Source organism: Mugil cephalus, chromosome 17, assembly GCF_022458985.1.
Source record: "Mugil cephalus isolate CIBA_MC_2020 chromosome 17, CIBA_Mcephalus_1.1, whole genome shotgun sequence".
Classification (NCBI taxonomy): Eukaryota; Metazoa; Chordata; class Actinopteri; order Mugiliformes; family Mugilidae; genus Mugil; species Mugil cephalus.
In genome coordinates this window covers 21,257,316-21,279,212 of record NC_061786.1, presented here as the reverse complement: position 1 = coordinate 21,279,212, position 21,897 = coordinate 21,257,316, and the positions used below count along the sequence as shown (strand labels likewise).

General features: G+C 42.0%; 1 protein-coding gene across 2 annotated transcripts; it reads right to left on the bottom strand.

Annotated features, from left to right (window-relative positions):
* Positions 1 to 797: 797 nt before the first annotated feature.
* On the bottom strand, positions 798 to 21,780 carry dnaaf9 (dynein axonemal assembly factor 9). Of its 2 annotated transcripts, none has more exons than XM_047610469.1 (37): positions 21,599 to 21,780; positions 20,342 to 20,421; positions 20,116 to 20,241; positions 19,902 to 20,026; positions 19,575 to 19,671; positions 19,301 to 19,407; positions 19,134 to 19,211; positions 18,800 to 18,901; positions 18,282 to 18,337; positions 18,036 to 18,171; positions 17,319 to 17,400; positions 17,161 to 17,197; positions 16,989 to 17,073; positions 16,829 to 16,905; positions 16,692 to 16,736; positions 16,515 to 16,560; positions 16,325 to 16,436; positions 16,002 to 16,072; positions 15,849 to 15,896; positions 15,660 to 15,753; positions 15,437 to 15,540; positions 15,206 to 15,349; positions 14,964 to 15,049; positions 14,765 to 14,866; positions 14,420 to 14,537; positions 14,209 to 14,297; positions 14,010 to 14,135; positions 13,655 to 13,780; positions 11,965 to 12,002; positions 11,199 to 11,334; positions 9,410 to 9,496; positions 8,620 to 8,726; positions 8,232 to 8,306; positions 7,270 to 7,457; positions 7,082 to 7,147; positions 5,616 to 5,709; positions 798 to 5,516 (listed from the first exon to the last, which is right to left on the bottom strand). In XM_047610469.1, exons 1-37 carry the CDS (start codon positions 21,652 to 21,654, stop codon positions 5,410 to 5,412), a joined length of 3,453 nt encoding a protein of 1,150 aa, XP_047466425.1. In that variant the 5' UTR covers positions 21,655 to 21,780; the 3' UTR covers positions 798 to 5,409. The 2 variants fall into 2 exon arrangements, with proteins under 2 accessions (XP_047466425.1, XP_047466426.1); XM_047610470.1 differs by having other exon boundaries at positions 15,660 to 15,750; positions 21,599 to 21,779.
* Positions 21,781 to 21,897: the final 117 nt, after the last annotated feature.

Below are 21,897 nucleotides of genomic sequence, written 5' to 3'. Positions count from 1 at the left end.
CATCCCCAACAAAACATGCAACATATCACCTCATTAGCCTCGGAGCTAGAAAGAACGCCCCCTGCAATCCCACGTAATAAAAGCCAACAAATCCAGCCGTGTACAGTGATCCATTGTTGTAGTGACCTGGGCCCACTCAGCAGGCTTTGGCAGACGCCAGTGGGAGCGATGAGTGTTTACATGCGGCTGTCATAATAGCCCACAAATAGCTCAGTGCCTTGGTAAAAATACAACAATGGAGGGGTGTGGAAGAGAGAAAAAAAAAAGAGGAGGGGGGGGTTAACGGTGGAAGAGATGTGGAGAGAGCGTGGTCTAAGTGTGCTAATCGTATCTGGGAGGGTAGTCTTGCCTTGAGTCGCTGGGGAGAAAGTGGCGGCGGTGGCGGTGGTGGTGGTGGTGGTGGTGGCGGCGGCAGCAGCAGCAGCGCAGGGAGGCGAGGAAACGCTGATGTCAGAGGTTAGCCATGTGGAGGACTCTATCTGCCTGGCAACAATACAAGGACACACACACACACAGAGACGCTATCTTCCTTTTTTTCTTTAGACACGGAGACAGAGGGGGAGAGGAAACGGAGGGATACGTGGGGTTGGGATTCCTCGCATTCTCTCAGCACCGTTTCAGCTGCCATTTCTCCTCAGCAAAGTGTGTTAATGCTCAAAAACGCACACACAGACACACACAATCCGTGGACTAGAGTCTGTTATCCCATTAACAGGGAGCTCCGTGGCTCAGGTCTGACTGAAAAGCAAAAAATACTCAGCAACCGGATTAAGTGACAAAAGAGCAAACTCCAAATCAACCATATAAATATTTAATGTATTATGTGGTGCAATAAATACAACAATTAGTTTTATAAAAAGCATCAGTCACAGGAAAAAAACACAAGTTACAGTAGTTTTTTTGTGCAAATGCAAGTGTGGGTCTTGCTCACTTTCTGTGAACATCCTCAGAAGAAATGTAGCTTGGCACATTTTAAGTTTTAAGTCTCGTCACTATATAAAGACTTTAGAAGTGAGATTTCTTTTTGCTTTGGACGGCCTGTAGATAAGGGAGGAAGAAACGAGCCCTTTGCTTTTTTTTTTTCATGGATCTAATTCAGCCATCAAGACATCAAACGCAATTTGAATCTAAGCTGCTCTTTTTTCTTTTTCTTTTTTTTTCAGACAAGATATTAACCACAATTTTACCTCCAACTTCTTCTGAATTTTCTGTGCAATCTCAGGTGCAGGAACAAATAACAACACCTGAGCGAATTCTTCAGTGACGAGATTCCCTTTCCACCTTGATAGGACACAACAATTACTATGGACAGTCCCCCTGAGGCCAGAGAAATATTTGGTCAGTCATTCCAAGCCGCATTTTTTGTTTTCTTTTGCGTTTTTTTTCTCCAATAAGCACAAAAATACTATAAAAATATCCACTTTTTTGGGGAAGTGCACACGTTCAGCACCACCGAAGGCCGTTGGGGAGAAACAACCTCGCGGTAGAAGAACTTCTACATTTCCCTCCGAAAAACAATTAACACCAAACTTTGTTTTTGTCCTATAACTTCAGCTACAGAATGGCTAGCCTCCACGTACGGGATGAAGACACCGGAGTGCTCAGTCTGCCAGAGGGCTGCGTAGCCGGCACACGGGGAGGCTTGTGGGGGGCTCGCTGGGGCTCCCATGTGCAATAAGTAGGAGTCACCCAACTTTAGTCACAAACTCAATCCTACTCGTTTAGCAGGCGGGTCCGGGGGGGTGGATGGTGGTTGGTTCTCCTGATATAAAACTTTAAAGGTTTCATATCCTCACTAGTGCTGCTGGGAATGATTTAAAAAAATAAATATTTGAAAAAAAAAATGAAGCTTTTCTTCTTCTTGTAACATAAATTACTAAATGCATTTAAGAGCGGCCTTTCCATGGCACCCAGCCCTACACCCGCCCCCCCCCCTTCCCCTTGCATCTTTTTGGTCAGTTTGTAAGAATACCTGAATTATCCTGAGCCCACCAGCGGCCTCCTGTGTGTGACCCGGTCTACTCTACCCTCTGGCTCAATAAAAACACATTGCTTTAAAGAACGATTCCTTTCACCAACACTGTTGAAGGACGGATCCTCGCCTGACAACACCTCCTCCTCCTCCTCCTCCTCCCTCCTCCTCCTCCTCCCCCCAGTCCAGTCGCGGAGGAGAAGGATGGAGCTCTGAATGCAGCTTTAAACCTCTGCTTTTCTTAGCTGTAGCCAAGGCACTGCTGGATCAGAGTAACCTGATGTCTCGGATCAGATTCTCAAGTTTTTTTTCCGCTAGAAAAAAAAAAGTTGCATCTGCTTTTTTATTTTTGAAGCTTGTGCGAAAAGGAAACTTTTTTTGTTTCATCTTGAACGCTCAATTCACAGTTTTATAAAAATACTATCTGTTGTCTTGAGGTAATTCAAATTCTTAGCAGACACGTAAAATACGTTTTTTGTTTTTTTTTTCTTTGCTGTACCAGTTTGGTGAAAGGCAATTCTGTCAGTTTATATGCGGCGTCATATTCACTTGACATCTCAACACATGCAGAATAGTGTAGACAGACTTAGTAGTAGAGTCGTGTATATGCGTCTATATCTGTTAGTGGTAATTTGATTTAAACCTCACAAACATGTTGCGTAACCCTCGACTCTTTAAGGACTCCCTTTTTCAACTCGGGGCCAATTAAGAGTTTGTGTTGCTCCGCTCTTTGATGGACAGCCTGGTGTCAAAGTCGTGAAACTTTCCCATACATCTGCCTCCCGACGATTTCACTGTCAATCTAGGTAACTCTCTGAAGGATTACGTAACCGAAGAATGACGGCAACTGTTGCTCCAGCTTAGAGAGTGCATCTCTGGAAAGAGGATCCAGCTTAAACGAGAGTTGCTATTTTGTCAGCGAAGGATTTAAGTTATATATAATATTATTTTTTTAAAAGCCCACTATAATCTATTTTCCTTTTTTTTTTTTGTTGTTTTTTCTTAAACACCGGGTGTTTGTAAGCGGACGTAATCGTTTCATTTATTTTATTTTTTTATTTTTTTTCGGCATTTAATTTCGCATCAAACCCTTGACTTGTTATGTGAGCGACAAGCACTCAAAGCAGGGATCCGGCAGACCGCAGAATACAAGCTGTGAGATACTGAGAATTTAGCAGCTCATTTGTTTCCCCGGCTTTGTCCTTAAAGAGCTATTTGAGGGTACCGCAAGTAGGATATATAAAAATACACAAGGAACAATTGCACTTATTTTTAAGAGTAAAAAGAGAAGGACAGTAAGAGAGGAGGCAACAGGATGAGCTCCTCCTCTCGTTTGCTGGCTATGTGGAACATGCCTGGGTAATAAAGGTTAGGAGGCGAACCGCGCCGCTATGTTTTGTGCTATTTCGTACTATCTATGATTTGTCTAGGAGACGGCGGCACACCTAGCAGAAGGCGGCGCGGCTCGCTCAGATTAAAGTGGACGGATGAGGCCAGCAGCGTCGGGGCCGAGTTCAGGCTCAGAATTATTTGAATCTCCGCAGACGGACAAGAGAGGTCACCTGGAGGAAAATAGCTCGCTATAAATGCAATCGCTCCGTTTGTGCGGGCGAGTGGAAGAATTATGAATTCTTTCAATTTCACTGGCGGCGGCTGACGGCGGCGTCAGACTGACGTGGAAAATCTGACGGTTTATTTCGGGCTGAGGTCACCCACTTTTTTAGATACGTTTCTTGCATCAGAAAGTTTCCACCTCACGCACGAACTCTGCTGTGAATCAGGTTATGAGCTTTAACCTGAGCAGAAACCTCATTCCCGTATCATCTGACAGTAAAAGTACTCGTCATTGGCTGCGACCAATTGACCCGTACGTTGTTCAGATCGCATGTTACACTGCTGACCCCATAACGAATGAAAGCCATCCCATCTATACTGTGACAGGGCTCCTACACATTAAACATTTCTTTCAAGCTTTTGTAGCGTTTTTATAACTTAAGTAGGGTTTACTCTACCTAAATATGCAGATGCACAAACGGCAGCACGAGAGAATCTTTATGCTTCTCGTCAAATTATTTTTTCTCACACATCCTCAAATTTGAAAACCTGTGTAGGAGCCCTGGTGAGAGGAAGACATGCATAAGGACGTTAGTGTGTCACAGCATCGCAGAGAAAACAGCAGCATTAATTACTCATTAAAAACAGGACGATAAGTCTCTGCAACGTCACACCACTGATACAAAGCCTGATACCTTTTTTACCACCGACTCCGATCATGTTCAATCTAAATTACCCCAAAAACAATAAACTGGATGAAGCTTCCCTTTTTCCCCCCCGAATCCAACCCAAATGTAACGACACAAAAGATTATGGGAATGTTCACACTTATGAGAAAAGCAACAAGAAATGGTGCAATGTGTGATCCACACCTGGCTGCACTTCCTCCATCCATCTACTATTAAGCAGCAGCAGTGAAACGGGCAGAACGCGCTGCTCTGAGGAAACGTTTTCTGAGGGACGTGGAAGATCGAAGCTCGGAGCGGCTCGACGTGTTTCAACGCGACAGCTGTTGCGCAACGGGGACAGATCAGTTTTATTGCACTTTCACGAGATTCACTTCAGGAGTCTTAAAATAAAGCAGCGGGGTGGCGTATGGCTACGTGATTAATGGCCTCATTCATCAGCTGTCTTGCGGCCAGCGGGCTGTCTAATGTTTACAGCTCTATGGCCGAGCGCTCGCTCGGCTGCAGCGCGGCCTGCGGACCGGCCAACAGGTGGACCGTGGATTGGGTGACAACAGAGGAGGAGCGACTCTTGAGAAACCCCACCGGGGAGCCCACCAGAATCACACGGCGACCCAGAAATAGAGGCATTAATTTGCCAACTGTGATAAACAGAAACACACACACACACACACACGAGCTGCAGGAGAGTGCGCGGTTTGGAAATTCCCTTCAATTGTGAAAGTCTCGCAGGATTCGTGGCGTAATCACGCTGAAAAAGTAATAATAATAATAATTGGACTCTTGAGTGACGCTACGTTTCAGATTTGTCTGCAGTTGTCAGCGAGTCCCTGTCAGACGTGCCTTAATCTGAATTAACGTGAGTGACCGCATCAACTTGACGCTTCCATTTCATAACGACGTTCCCCCGTCTCAGCCGTTCAGTAAATAGTGAGGCAACACGTACGGCAAACAGCCACACTATGACTTAACCCTTCTTGATGGGTTTATGCTGCCACACAGGGAAAGTCACACAGTAACAGATGAATGGAAGTGGGCTTCTAGCAGCTGCAGTTTCTGAATATTCATGCGGTGTGAACACACATTGACCACTCTAGTGATGTGTTCGGTACATAACCCCCCCCCCCCGTCCCTCCCACGGTGCTCCCCTTAAAAACCTCAACAAGACAGATGGAGTGAACGTACACGCGCACTCCATCACGGATCAAACAGGTCGGGCTGGCCCTGCAGCTCCAGCTGACAGTTGAATCGGTCGATCTCTTTGTTGGCCTCGGCGATGTACTCTTTGATAAACTCGTCCATGTCTGGAGCAAAAGTAATGTAAGGAAAAGGACGTGTCAGGCTCCTACCTACATTAAACACATGTATTAGGTGTAACTGGGACTCAACCATGGAAAGGATACTGGGATGGAAGCTCCTTTTCTCCCCAAAGATGTCAACGTATTGATAGCCGGTGTAGAAGTAGCCTGGTGGCAGTGGGTCCAAGTGTCGGGTCACCTGGAGAAAAACGTCAATATCAAGTTCAGTGAAGGTAACTGATCAAAAAGAGTCGTCGATAACCCCAGAATTCCTCCTGCAGCTGGTTACGTTCTGCCCTTTGCATGTCTTCAAACCCACTGGAAGCAACTCACAAGAGTTTTCTCTGCTGGTAGTTGTTTCCTAACTTGCTCATTCGGTCATTTTTAAGTGTTTACAAGTGTTCCTATCCTGTTAGCAATCAGCTCCGGGGGCCGTGTCACAACCAAAAAGCCACCTGCTGTGAACAGTAGAGGTAACACTTCTGAAACTAGCCCAGGCTCCTTTTTCAACCCATTTTATAAGGTAATTATTATCTGTTACATTATAGTCTATAGGTGGTATGCATGTGATGTCACAGCTAGTGAAGTCTCCATGGTTACGGCCACTGAGTGGCAAAAAGTTACAGCTGAATATGGAGATTAGCAGCATTAGTTTGACTTTAATGGCGTCTAAATTGTAAAATTAATTGAGTTGTTTTGCAACTGACTGAACCAACAGATGTGAAAAGCAGTCAGAGATATATTTATGTTTTTACAGATATCTGCCAAAGAAAAGAGAAGTAAATGGATCACTGCATTAGAAGAAACAACTGGAATCCAGGCACAGAAACCTGGTGTTGTGATTCACATTTAGTGTCAGGTAATATTAATTTATGCTGTATATTTTTTGATGAAGTAAAACCTTAAGTTACTTCTTAAGTTACGTTCTGGAGGGCTGTCAGATAAGTTCGTAGATGTTGTTGTTTTGTCGTAGTTACGGCCGACAGTAACTATTTCAGTTCCAACAATAAACTGAATATTTGTGATCACTCCTCGTCATCCTTTTAATGCTACAGTATTGTATGGCTAAAGCTACTTCTCAGTAAAGCTCGTAGCGTTAGCATCTTTTATTTAGCTACATTTATCAGAACTGAAATGACCTAAAACTAACTAAACTGAGGCTAATTCATTTTTCCACATCCACACTATCACTGTAAAGTCCAATTGTCCTTAATTCAATCTAATGATGGTAATTTTTCCCACTCTCCCTGTATTTACTGCTACATTTCACTGTATTTTTTTGTCAGGGGGGCGTGGCCCAGGGCAAGAGTGACATCAATGCATATTCTCTATAGTTTACATTCACAATGTCTCACCACTGTGACAGTAAGTAACTGACTGCACTCAACCCTTTTGTAAATAGAACATGCTTATTTTAATTATTTATTATCCAGTTTATTTCCTTTATTATTGTTTAGTTGCGTGACGGGAACTCGTAAAGTAAGAATTTCATTATATATGACATAAGTCTTGAATCATTTGCGGATGAACACACCTTCCTGCAGTTTTGACCCCCTGAGCTTGAAACTCACGTGTATGTTCTTGATTTCTTGTGTTGAGAGGGTATTTTTAGTCTTCTTTGCTTTCTTCATCTGTCTCTGCAAACATCAATAAGGAACAACAGTCTCACGGTTAGTACACGTTACACCTGAATGACGCTACGCGACAGTACATCTACACATGAGAGTGTGCTGTTTTTTAAAAAAAACAGGGAAGTTACCGGCTTGGCACACAGTCTGAGCCAGTCCTTCAGTCCGTCCTCACGGAGGCCAACACCATCAAAGACCAGGAAACAGGGCGTGTTGGTCTCCTTGGGGCCTGGGGTCACGGAGTCAAGGCTTTGCTCCGGGTGGACACTCAGGCTCCCACTCACCGCGTTGTAGCTCACGTCCATCAGTTGGTCCGAGTCTGGAGGTGTCGGAGATGAAAGAGCTCAGATTCAAGTCTCATAAAGTTCGCACCTTGTGCAACACCTGCTACAGCGGCTTCATATAGTACCAGCATGCTGTTGGTGGGGTGTTAATGTTTTAGCATCCATAAAGTCCCTCTGATCCCAAAATGGCTCACACAATTCACAAGTACAACAAAAGAAATTATAGCAAATATGTTCTAATTCAATGATGTATTGAATGAACAACAGCTAAATACAAAAACCAAAATAAAATGACATTAATGATACACTATCCTAAACACAGTGACTGAGATACACACTAAGAAAATGTGTCACTTGAGGATCATCCAGCAGCCACACTCATTTCATACCGCGTCTTCCCATCTATACAAATATCTGCACATTCGTTGAAACATCTTCTCACAGGCACCTGCACTCGCTCCTCATGCAACACCTCCATACAGGTCTTTAAAACCAAAAAGGAGTGAGAAAACTACGTGGAGAGAACCAAACCAGTGCACTATGAGCTGAATCCTAAACACCAGACACCAGAGCAACAACCGAGCAGGATTTCCTACCGTCTCGAGCTCCTTGCCTGCCTTGAGAGAAACCTTTTCTCTAATAATTTCCCAAGACTGGGAAACGCAAATGCAGGTGAAATATTTACCAAGGAAAGAAGTCACATTTGTTTAGTAAATGCTTATCGTTAGTAGGTTCTGATCTGAAAAATACCAGAGGTTATGTATGTTCATAAGACAAAAAATAAAGAAACGAAAACACAAAATTCTTACCGGAAAACTTGACTTTTCCCCAAATATTGTACACATTTCCACGGAACGGGCTCGGCTTCAGTGACGACTTGATTTCTGGAGGAAAATATGAAAGTTTTAGTAGCAACTATTGTCAAACAAATCACAGAATGTAACAATAACATGGAAAAACAGGATCGGTGAAAAGAACTTGCGAGTGCATCCTTTGGGAACACAGATTATTTCACATCAACACCTGATAATTACTTTGAGACCTCAGCTGTCTCCATATTTGGAAAAGAAAGACAGCTTATGTAATGATAACCGAATCCTGCCAGCTCATATCTGGAGCTTCTGTCACGTGTTGGGAGTAAAAAAATAAATATATAGAAAAGGAGGGAGGGTGGTGGGGGCTTTCTTTCCATCTCACCTCTACAGCGGGTGACAAATAGAGGCCTCTCCAGGGGCCGGCTGAAAGCCACGCGCTGCTGGGTGAGGACCAGAGTCCCGGAACCAGAAAAGAAGCGCCCTTTGCACCTGGAACACAGAACATGTGCACATTACACAAATGGTGACAAAGTTAAGTGCAGAGCAAGCCAAATGTTTGGGCTACATTTTGTCTTTGGCCCGGGAAGTTGTTTACACTACCAGCTGCTCGGCAGAAAAGAGGCCAGTGTATTTGATTTGCTGGCAAAAGTGCGGGGTGTGAATGACTCAATCTGTAAATGTAGATGCTCCTATCGGGAGGTGAAAAGGTTTCCTGTGCTGGTTCGAAGAGCCAAGGACGTGTGAGAAGCCACTCAAACACAGTACACGGACATTAATGCTTGAAGAGTGAATTAAAGAGCCAGGCGACTGCGGACAGATACCCGGAGTATGATCTGAGGGGAGGATTTAGCAGAGGTTCATATTAGGCTAACCATCGAGGCATGAAGGCTAAATGGACCAGCTCCAAAGGGAAAGACACCCCCTCTGTGTACATGGCAACTGCATGGCCAACAGCTTGTTACTGTGCTGCCAGAAGGCAACTGGTGATAGAACACGAGATGCCCTAAGGGGCTTTACAGCAATCAGCAGCCGATACCCCACCACTGCAGCCGAGTGGCAATTAAGCTGCAGGGAGGCAGAACTGAGGGAAGACAAAGCAGGAATCAATCTGTCGTTCGGCAGCCAAAAGGTGTTTTTGAGTGTGGACACGCGAGGACACGCGGTCGTCTTACCATCCAGGGTAGAGGACGTAACGTGCTCTCAGCATCTGCGGCTCGTTGAAGCTGCTCTCAGACAATATCAGAGTCACATCTTCATTCCTAAAGACAGAAAAGAAGTAAGTAAGTAAAAGAGTTACACTTAACACTCAATCCAGAAATATTTGCATATATATAAACGATTACTTATCAAACTCCATCTATTCATAGCAGGCATTTAATAACAAGAATGAAATATTATTTAAGTGTATTTCAGTGCTGAGTAGTCCTCTGACCGACCAAACTAGGGCTGGAAGATATGGATCAAAACCTGATATATGGCGATCTATATAGGTTTAATATCGATATACGATATATATCCCTGTATTTTTTCCGCAAACACTCAAAGCCAAATATGACGCAGTGGTATTGAAAGTGGCTATAAAGGATAATGCTTAGCTGTTCAAATAACTTAGCTGTTCAAATAACAACAATTATAAAAATATGTAAATATGTAAGGTTCAATTTTTAAATAAAATCATCTTAGAAAAACAGCCCATAAAATAAAAAAAATGGGCCACAAATACTCAACTATGCCAATAAAAACATTACAACTCGTCACTTTTCCTGTCAGGAGCCACACAGCAGGAAAATGTGGCTGGAGCTTTTTGTGGTAGTGCAGTTGGGGCTGTTGCAGCACACAATTTCACACACTCTTCACACTGTAGCTGGAGCCTCTCAGTGCGTTTACATGCGCAGCTTCATCGAGCTGTGCTCAAAATTCGACTTTCTGAATGCGGCCCTTGTCCCAGTTTACAAGCAAAGGAGAAAGTGGAATAATTGACGGGAACATGTCCTCCTCCTCCTCCACACTAGGTGGCGACATGTGTGTTTTCAACGGGTTAATACGGCCCCCATTTCCGGTTGATAAACAACTGGAATCATTCATCAACAAATGAATCGGTTGATCGATCAATACGGAGTAAAACTCAGACTGGTATCGGCGATACCGATACTTTGTGTAAATACACCCTAATGTGTCTGGTAAACCTCAAGAAAGTAGTGTGTTTCATATCATAGCTTCATGAAAAACACAAGATATCAGAGTCATTTATTTATTTATCTTAAACTCTGAAGTATATTGGGGTAGTGACCTCATATAGCCGAGCCAATACCATGAAAGAAAAACCAAACAGACACACAATCATACAAAATATGTGAAAATGCTGTTTCAAACACTGAAAAAAATAATTAGTAAAATAATAAGACCATTGAAATAAATGATTGTGTTACTATTATAAAATGAAAGCTTGTATCTTAATCCTGACTCTGTTCTCTCCTCTTCTGTCTTTCTCATCATAAACACCTCGTATTCTGTGTGGTGGTTTAACCTGAGGTGTTTCACAAGGTTTGTTGCTTTGCCACAACTCAATAGTTTAGTTACTTTCCACTGTGTTTCCTACATTACGTCCAATGACTGAAGCATCTGAAGCATCAATATTTTGATTTGAGACTGGTTTTTAGAGGATAAAGAATCAATATTTCAGTATCGATCTGCACATCACTACAAGGCAGAGTGAAGCCTCCAGGCAGAGTGAGGATTACAGCGCAAATTAACTACATCCATATAAACAATATGGTCGCATCACATTTAAAATGATTTCGTTATATATTTTTATATTGATTTATCGCCCAGCACTGCACCAGACTCAAATATAGTCTCAAAAAGGGGAATACAATGTAGCCCAGAATGAATATTTTAGGCAGAGATAAAAGCAGTTAAGTGACAGTGTGCAGCATTGATCATGATTCTGCGGGCGCCTACCTGGTGACAGCTCCTCTCTCTGCCAGTACGAAGGCAGCGGTGGGGTTGGCAGAGCGTACCAACTGCTGAACATGCTGCATGAGAGGGTGCTTCTTCTCTGCTGTCAGCCCAGTGAACACCACTGTACTCACAACACCTGACACACACAACGAGGCGCAAAACAAAAAACGAAAAGAATGTGAATTCTGGGAGAAAATGGACAATTTTCCTGAAAATATAAAAACGCTGTCTGTCTTGCCGCTGCTGAAATACCATATTTTACACTAGGTTTGATTCGGTGCGAGCGTGCCGCTGGAAGCTCGACTGACATTTTGATTTTCTTCAAAAGACTGAAACGCAATAAAGGGCATAATGGGGAGTTTGGAAAGAGGTTAAGCTGTGGTGAGAGCCGCTTGTTCATGCCTTGTTTCTGGATCCAGAAACAAAGACGGCAATAGTGAGGACATTAAACCCTGCACCCTGAAATAAAAAATGACCTAATTTCAGATAAAAATATAAACTGTAAAATCTTAAACATTCAGTGATGAAGTGTTAAACTTTGTATGACTTCCCTTATGCAGCATTTAACACCACTATAATACCCTGACATTTCTTTCTGTTAATTGTATCAATAAACACAATTTGGCTTCAACACCAGCACCAGGAGACAAATCCATAGAAGTGAATGTCAGTGAGGTTGTTTCCTCAGCATATCATAAAAAGACTAAAAGGAATTTATGTGTTTTATTGTTGGGTAGGAGGTAGCACAGGGCGATGCTTGACTAACCTTGGCTGCACTGCTCCAGCAGCTTAGGAAAAGCAAACCTAAAGAGACAAGAGACAGAAGGTTAAATGCGAGGACGGTGTTATCAGTTGGCCGAATTAAAATATAATTTAACCGCTGCACTGTCGATTCGACCGCAAGGTTAATGTACAAAGTGGCACTGCGTACGAGATCTCTGTTTAAATTTATTCATTAAAAAATCCTCTTTATTTAACCTTTGGTGGCACAGTATCATCACTCCGCAGAACTCTATTTATGGCTGACGGTTGCATGCCAAAGTTGTGCAGCAATAAACAGACTAATTCCATGTTATGGCCCTTGGCTTGCAAGCGCCCCGTCCACCACGAGGCATTTTTCATGGCACGACATTATGGCCATGACTGGCAACTGACCAGTGTAAAAGCTTTCCGTAATCCAATTTATATCATTTATTTTAATAATTTATCCTGGGTTTTTCCGATCGATCAGCGTTACACACCACTCTCTGAGCCGAGTCTCCCTCCAGCCACCGCAGACCCTCTGCTGCAGCTCTCAGGGAGCCTGCAGGCTGGTGGAATCAGCAATTTGAAAGGCATTTATCTTTCCTGTCCTGATGTAATGAACTGTCTGCATCCATCACAAAGAATAGATCATGACTGACTGATGAGCTCCGCTGAGGAGGGTGCGCTGGTCGCGTATGTGGGTCCGAGGGCTTAAAGGGGCTATGCTGAAGGGGGTGACAGTCAGGTCAAGCCTAAGCTGGGCTAACCACACCCAATTAGCGGGACAGGAGGGCTCCAAAGACCTCCACACAATCTATAGCAAGAGAGTGACAGGGGGGGATTTCTGGAGACGGCTCAAATGGAAAAGTCAGTGCTAACCACATTGCTAACTAAACCGCCTATTACACATTTTTCCACTGCTGAAGCAAGCCGTTTGACCGGAGAGTCACTACGGAGTGTTTAGGGTGCAAGGACCAAAATATTTGCGAGATTTATTGCTGTTGTTCAGCCTCCCGCGTCCCTCCAGAGGACAAACGCTGATAGATAATTGATGGATGGATATTTATGTCATTATTTAGTGTTTATGATTGTTACGCTGCACAATCTAATACAGGATGTTTGCTGTAACACTTTATGCTCTCCAGTTGAATTCCTGGTGCAGACAGACAATGGCAGCAGTTCTCAAAGCGCGTTGTATAAACCGGACCCTCTAGATTGAATTCATCTGTGTGTCAGTATCACTGGCCAATCCAGTTTGCTCGGGCGCTGGAAAACAACCTATTAACCGGAGTGGTATGTCATATTGTGTGGAGCGGCTCAGTCAATCTAGGACACTGACAAGCTCAGTAAGCTACATCCAAAGCCTGTAACAAAAGGAGAGTGAGATTAAATGTGAGGCTGATCCCCTCTGTAAAAGGGTCCCGGCCGTAAGTTTTAACAGTTAAAAATGTCATGTAACCTTATCCTGGAAACCCCCAGGGCTTCAACAATTTATCAACCTCCAGCACTATCTCTAATCATCCGCTCCGTCTGCGTTACTCAAAAATATTTTAACAATCGCTTGTTTGAGCTTATGTAACATCTTTAGCCAGAAGGGTCAAAATTATGCCTTAATACACGATTTAATGACATTTGCTCGTTGCTATTTACTTTATCTTGTCAAAGCTTGTTTGACAGCTCGCTGTTGTAGAGTCGAGACCCAGAAAACGTACCTATGCTCCATGCAGGAGACGAAGGGGTTCACACAGGCCGTGACAGCGCCGATGGTGAAACACGCCTGGACGACCGGGTCGGGGTGGAAGAGAACGGCCTGGACCACATCCAGAACATCTGTGTATCTGTGAGTAGGAACATTCAATTATGTTAATGTATCGGATTCAAATATTAATCTGAATACCACAACATATTCTAAATACTCAAAAGCGAGGCAGCAGAGTATTCAATAGCATTAATGAATGAACGTTAGATGGTTATTTTCACATATTTGGGGGATTTAATGCTTGTTTAGCTCAGTTCTGCTTCGCTGGGTGACTGGTGACCTGATCAGGCTGATTGGAGGTTTCTTACCCAGGTGACAGCACCAACAGACGCGGTTTGCCTCTTGTGCCTCTCTGGCTCTCTAGGAAGCTGGACAAATACTGCTGGAGGTGAGAGGCTGAAAAGCTGTCCTCACCAGGCTCATACACCACCCACCTGTGGATGGAATCATTAGTTTGTGTGTGTTTTTTTAATGTTATAATTTTATATTTAAGATAAAATCCCTTACTTTTCACACCCCTTGTTTAGTTGGACAAGGAAGTTGCAAAGCTGCTCTTTATGGCTTCCTGGAAGTCCAGTGATGATGGTGATGACAACCTTTTGACAAAAGCCAGATATTCTTTGTATTAGGTTTACCATTTAAAAAAGAAATCAACATGGAAAAATGTTCTACTGTGTCTACATGTTTCTTTCACTGCACCTGAAGTGCATGCACTCACCTTGTCTGCATGGCCGGGGCCTGGTTTCCTCAGCTCTGCGGAGGGGAAGAGCACCCCCAGGTGGTCGTACAGAATGGGCTCCGGACCAATGCTACTCAGGGCAAAGTGCTGAAGAAACCTAAGAAAGGTCAGAAATGTGGACACAAATTACTGGCAGCAGTGTTTAGTGATTATTTGAGTTATTTTATCAGTATAGATGATCAGCACTGATAAAAAAACAGCAGATCAGGAGGGGGAGGTTTAAATGCTATTTCTGGAGCACATACTCATCGTGATTAAGAAATACCTAGCGTCAGGTTTTATTACTTGCTTAGCGCCACTCTGAAGCACTCAGTGTGTACTAACATTTCCTGCTCTGGCAGCTGGGAGTATGAAGTCTTCAGGCTGCCTCTGCGTTTGGCCACTGGTGGCTCCTGACTGTCGTGAAGCTTCTGCAGCCTGGTGTGCCTGACGGACAAATCACGGACAAATCATGATTATGTAAACTGGAAAATATTCAAAAAAAATTAAGTTCATTATATGACGTGAAAACATGTTTCCTTACAAGCTTTTCTGCCTCCAGGTCAGGTGCTCTGGTTCCAACACATGCAGAGTTATTCCAGACTCAGAGTTTTTCCACACGGACAACACCTGCAACAAAAAAATAAAAGCGATAACTTTAATAGGCAGGAAATGAAGAATCTAATCATTTTTCTTTTTATATTATAGGAATTATAGTTTCTTTTACAATTCAAAACTGTGAATGAGCTCATGTATCTTCCCCCTGAAAGGTGTCGGAGGTCTCACCTGGGAATAGAAGGCCCTGTGGCTCTTGGACCTAGGCTGCAGGCCAAAGACCAGACACTGATCCGAGCTGTGGAGAGGGAACGGGAGGTGTGGCATCAGGCTGGCGTCGTACTCGACAAAGAGAGAAGCCACAGCGCTGTACTCCTGGTAGGAGGAGGACGCAGAAATCACACATAAGTAGGTACTTTTAAATTAATAATGAACAAGCAGTGCGACACAACTGATGCATACCGGGTGATGGAACTTGATGTTGCTGATGTGATCCTTGGACAGAGTAATGCTACCATACTGAGAATGGACAAACAGGATTCCCTCCGAGAAGAAAGTTATTTTCCCTAAAATTAAATTTGAATAAGTAATTAAATGTCACATAATGTACAATGTGTGGCTCAAGTTTAGGATAAGATTAAGACAAAATAACTCCAAACATTTGCTACATGTGTGAGACAGTCACCTTCTTCAGGTGTGGAGAGCTGGCTGCTGGAGAACACGTATGCAGCATCCGCGTCCGTCAGAACAGTTCCCAGACACGTCTCATCCTCTTTCTGCTTAAGGCATATTTTAGATCATCAGGTTAAACACACCTACAGAATATAGATTTATAAATATCACAGAACTTTGAGTATAAAGCTTCTGATCTTACCTTAGTGAGATGTTGGGCTTGCTCAGACTGCTTCACATCAGACTCCATCTGAAAAAAAAAAAAAAGCAATAGGCATTGGCATGCGTAATTACTTGAAACATTTCTTCTGTATTTTATATTCGTGTGCATTTAATTTTTCAGCACAACACACACCAGCCAGCAGGCGTAGCGAGGCACGGTCGTAGTCAGGATGGTGTAGCAGCTGTCTGAGGACACAGAGCCATCTGCAGGACATGGAGCACAGAGTAAAATCACACAGGAGATGAATGACCAATAAGATCCTCACAATTCAAAATTCAAGATTCAAGAACACTTTATCGAAATTTAATTTAATCCAAGACGTAGGCAATAAGATATTGACTTTTTTTGTTAACATTGACCTGTGGATTTGTTCTGCTTACTCTTGCAGTCTCATTTAATGTGTGCATTCAATCAGTAATCCGTTCTAATTAGTCTTAATCTCGTCAGTATCGCACCTCTCTGTTGAATGTTGATGCTGGACTCCAAGAAGGACTCAGAGAAGACCACAGAGCCCAGGTCTCCTGTGTTCCTCTGCAGATCTGGGATGTCGTGGACAACCAGGGAAGCCTTAAAGAAAGCAGAATTAATAAAAGAAAAGACACAGATAATAAACACAAACAATAATGATACGCCTCCCTAACTTACTGTTTTTATCACATAACGGCTGTCCTCATCAGTCAGCGGAATTATTCTGGAAAAATAAATAAATAAAAGAAGTAAAACTGCAAGTTTAGATCTGCCCAAAGGGATTTTTAAAAAGCATCAATTCAGGAGTTTTATAACAGACACATGCAAATGACCATAAGGGTTGTCAACACTCACATTCCTTGGTTATTCACAGCCTGAATGCTGAATTCACATTTAGACCTTGAGAGAGAAAACACATTAATAAAATGGATTTGAAGCTGCAGTGTAGATCTTATACAGTTGAAAAAAGGTGAACATGGATGAATCTGTACCTGAGAGAGCTGCGGTACTGACTTAAGTTGTAAGCATCCAACCCCATCAGAAAGGTGTTCTCAGCCACATCCTTAGCCTACAAATATATTACATAATGAGCAGCTGTTCATGTTACAGTACATGCTGTAAAATCAGTGTACAACGTGGGCTCTTTTTTACCTTGGTGGCGCTGGTGGTGGAGGAGAAGCATTTGATTCCTGAAAGGACTGCTTCAACAGCCGCTGAATAAATCTGTGACAAAAGTCTGAAAAAATACATTTTTACTTTTGATATTCTCAAAACAACAAATAAAGTTAAAATATTATGTAATAAAAAAAAATTAATTACTCACAAGACTTCTGTTTTCTTTTGTTGGGTGTTTTTGTTTCCTGTGGAAGAAAAACATATATATTCACTCAGATTCCATCAGCTATTTATATATAGGAAAGTACTATTTCACAAATATCCAGGTAATAGATATTATAAGTGAAATAATACGCTAAACCTTACCAAGGTACGGGGTGTGGGTGGTTCCAAAGAAATAGGTTCGGGAGCAGGCCAGAGGTCCTTTGGGGGCCACACACTGCAAAAGCTGACAGGATAAAACGTGTTAGTTTGAAATATACTTGCTACAGCAGCATGTTCCCAGCTAACTAATGACGCAAAACTGCCTATATGTCACATTTATAGGAGACACAGGACCAGCAATAACGTTTCTTGCCACATGATGATTTATCAAAAATAATACTGACTACAGGTTGTATGAAATTGCGTCACTAGATGGTGCTGCATCAAACGTTTCTCTTTTACTTGAGTAGATTAAGAGAAAACAGTTAAAATGTCTGTTTATTCCGTATCATAATATTTTGTAGAAGTAGTTCATAGTAAAATGAGTGCGGTGCTAGCTGTGGTAGCAGTGGAAGTAGTTACTGTCGGTGTCATGTCAGCATAAATCTGGCACACTGGGACCAGGAGAAACAGCTCTGTATGTTTTCATTAACACAATGGGGAAGTGACAATAAACATGTCTTGAATCTTAATTAGACATAAGGTAAAAATAGTTACACTAGAGAGTACTGACAGCGGCGAATCTCCTGCTTTACCGAACACACTGTCATGAGCCCAGTTTTTTATAAGTGTGATACAGTAATGTAAATGTTTCTACTTCAAAGTCTGTTGAGTTGACTGAGTGTTGACGTTCCGTTATTGTCCTTCACTGCTTCTCACCATGTGTCTGGCTGCAGAACCCTGAGGCCCTGTGCTGCGGACCTGATGACTCTCTGACGGAAAGTTGAAAGAATAACTCTTCAGTTCCTCCGAGGAGGAATGTTTCCCAAACAACACGAACGGCTGCCGACTTGTACTGCAATAAAGAAATATTTGATATAGCAACAGTATTCTTTCATTCTACAACTTCAAGACCACACAGGAATATAACCTCATCCATTTGACACTGCTGGTTATGAAGGATACCTTTTGTCTGTGATGTTGCTTGAGATCAGTCCATGAGAGTAATATGTACGAAATGCCTGTGGATTGATGAAGGTACAGGTTATGATAACAAAAAATACAATGCACTACTGTAAGACCAGACAATGGACGATGCTGGCTGAGAATACTGGTGGATAAAACTTAAACAAGTTTCATTTTCTCGCAGGAGAAGTATAAAAAAAGTTTGTTCTGAACACAGGATCCTTTCATTCTCTTTTCTTACAATGCTTTATATATTCAGAGTTTAAATCAATAACAATATATACAAATGATGATCTTTAAGCTAAATATGTGAATACAGAAAACATGTCATATTGTAAACTGCACGACTCACAAAGAGAGTTGGTAATTTGTGTTATTAATCTTCTTTTCATGTAAGAATGAAAACGTATCTGATTTCATATAAGTTAATTTGTTCAGACAGATTTTCCAAAACAATACAACTAATAGGATCTTCAGATATTGTTCTCCGTAACAGGAGTATGGAGATATAAACCTACCTCTCCTGCTTGTGCTTCAGACAGCTCCAAGATGGAGAGATGACTCTCCAGGTCCATGCCGGAGAAAAAGCCACTCCACTGCTTCTCAAAGATTACCACGTCCTATAACACAACAAACAGCGCCTACGTTAGAGCACATATCACATTAACTGGTTAGGTTCATGTCTTTGCAGACCAGGTTTATGAACAAGAAAAATAACTGAATAATACATTAACCTCATTTAATTCCAATTTGTTATTGGAAATATATTTTTAGATAGTGTAGTCAGTTCTTTAAAAAAGTATGCATAGTTCTTACTTAAAGCATTTAAAGTAAGGGCATTGTGTCTGTTACCTCTGAGAGGAGCCCATCCAGGGACACAGGGTCAAGTCTGTTGTAAACCTTCCACAGCTTCTCACTCATGTCCATTAACTGTAAAAGCACAAATATATAAAACCAAATGAAACGAGAAGCATGGGACCAAGACTGTACGTATGGCATTGTTTTTAATTTGAAAGTACCTTGTATTTTGTGGTAAAAAGGCTTCCTCCACCGATGCCCTCCAGGGCAAACGCTTGGATTAAGGGCCACTTTTCCACCATAAACATATCAAACCGTTGGGTGTGTCCTAAAATAAACAACAGGCATGAAGTACCTGTGTATCAAGTATGACTTCCTTTGACGATGGTTTAGGTACACAGTATCATGCTCTCAAGTGTGTAAAACTACGAATCTACATTGTACTATAACTTATTGAGATGTTTCATGCTGAGATGAAACTGCGATGAACCGTACCCTGACAACTGTAAGGGACCCCGATACGACAGCAATCCTGCACCATGGTAACAAAACTGGAAATTTTGAACTCCTCCGCAGCTTCTTCATCTTCATACTGTGGGTGCAGAAAAAAGAAACTCAAACGAGTACAAACTGTAGAAAACAACTGCAATAAAGCTGATAAAAAAAAGTGAATGTGCTGCCATCATTGTTTATAAAAGAGTTAAAACTGCAGGGTGATGGATAGGACCACCCAGCTGATATGATCATAGGCAGAGCTTTGGCATACAGGAAGTGTAATAAACAGGAATGATAGGTTTGTAAAGGAAGAGAAACGTTTCTAACCTCTGCCTCGGTCATGCAGTAGAGATGCAGGTTCCTCCAGTGTGACACATAGGGCAACAGGTAACTGTAGTTTAGTGGGTTGCAGTACAGGTGAACACACTCCGCCTTAATCAGCAGGATCACATCTGGAAAACAGACATGCGCACTGTCAGAGTATCTGAAAACTAAAGCAAAGAATACAAATACGATTACAAATATAGAGATAAGCACTCACCATCCAGCATTTCTTCGGGAAACTCCTCAAGGACATTGTCCAGATTCACCTGATTTCGTCCGTATAGTCCATAAAACAAGTATTTCGCCAGCTCAGTGCATCCTTCATTATATCTGCTGTCAATTCCTGTGATGGACAGAAACAGATTTTGGAACGGCCCCGCGAATGAAACGCAGCTGACCACGCCAGATAGATAAAGGTTAAACCTAAAAACTACTTAACATACCTAGAGTGCACAGGATGCCATCAGGGGTGGCAGTACCACCCTCGCACAGCAGAGCTTGAACTTGACGCAGGCGACAGCAGCTGGAACGTATGACAATAAAAAATATAAAGTAACAATATGGTCATGAATTTGCAACCAAGTTAAACTCTGAAGGTTAATTCTTAATTTAGGAATAAACTGTTTCACAAGGTATGTATGCTTGACTGTTTCCAGTTCATTTCATGGGGACATATTGTACTTCCATTTATCTGACATTAAGTTACTTTAAAGATTTTATATTTAATGGATACAATAATAAAAATTTCCAACATTACTGGCTTGTGATATCATACAAAATATAGTGTGTAGTCGGGGTCACGTTCCAGATGTTTACGAGTTGATGACTGTTTCACCAAATACTGATTCTCCTTTTAAACTTCCCACGCGGTTTAATTTCAGTAAACGCTTAAATAATGTAATATCTCACCACCAATCACAGATAGAGGAAAACCCCAAATCTGAAGGCAGATTTCTGTATAGGATCTGTTTAACTGTTGTACATATGTATGGAGAATGTGACCTTTGCTGACAAAATTCAAGATCTGTCAAGTCCTAAGCCGAAGACCACTCTGTCTGGTCCAAAAAGAATCATATCAAAGTCAGAGCAACTGTTCTTGTTTGTGTTTGAGAGATTTTCTTTTAAATGCGATTGGCTCAGGATTTCACTTGACTTGCTGATTTGCACAGATTTAATTGCTCTCATTAAAGCTTGTTTAATTCTTATACAGAGGTATAAAATAGCATTTTCTTAATTACATTCACAAATGTTCATTGTAAAAAGCCAGCATTTTCATATACACAAGTGGACATCTAGAAGTATCGGTATTATTATTGATATTACTTAGTATTAAAAAATCTGTTTTGCACATCCCTACCCTGTACTTAAATGCTAATTTACACAGTGTGTGTGTGTGTAAATATATATATATATATATATATATAGTAGAACTGGTACCTGAATATATGTTCATATATGTTCAACCACTGCAAACATTAACGTTATCTGTAGGGTTTGGCAATAAATAATCAGGGATGCCAGCTAATGTAAAACTGCTCAAACGCCTTCCTAACGTTAGCATTGCAGCTAACATTAGCCACATCATATGAGCTTCGGGATAACTGCCGTTGGAACGTCGACAGCGGCTAGCGTTAGCCAGGCTAGCTTGACAGCTACCGTTGAGCCTTTTCTGTAAACACAACTCGATATATAAGCATTACCTGACAGCTGTGTTGATACCAGATAACTTCCCGTTCACTCTCCTTATACCGGCCATCGTAGCTATTATCACGGTGTAAATCAAACGGCGTTATCTTTTTTTTTTTTTCGTTCGAGGCCGAGAAACTACATTTTCTTCTCCATCACCCTAGAGAATGTCTACACAAGATAGCGTAGCAACGGAGCGAACCATTCCATGAGAGGGGGAGGGGGCAGAACTATACCGCTTATCTATATTTACACACTATTAATTAGTGATTACCATATTTTTACATCCAATGTTTTACTCGCTGGTATATTA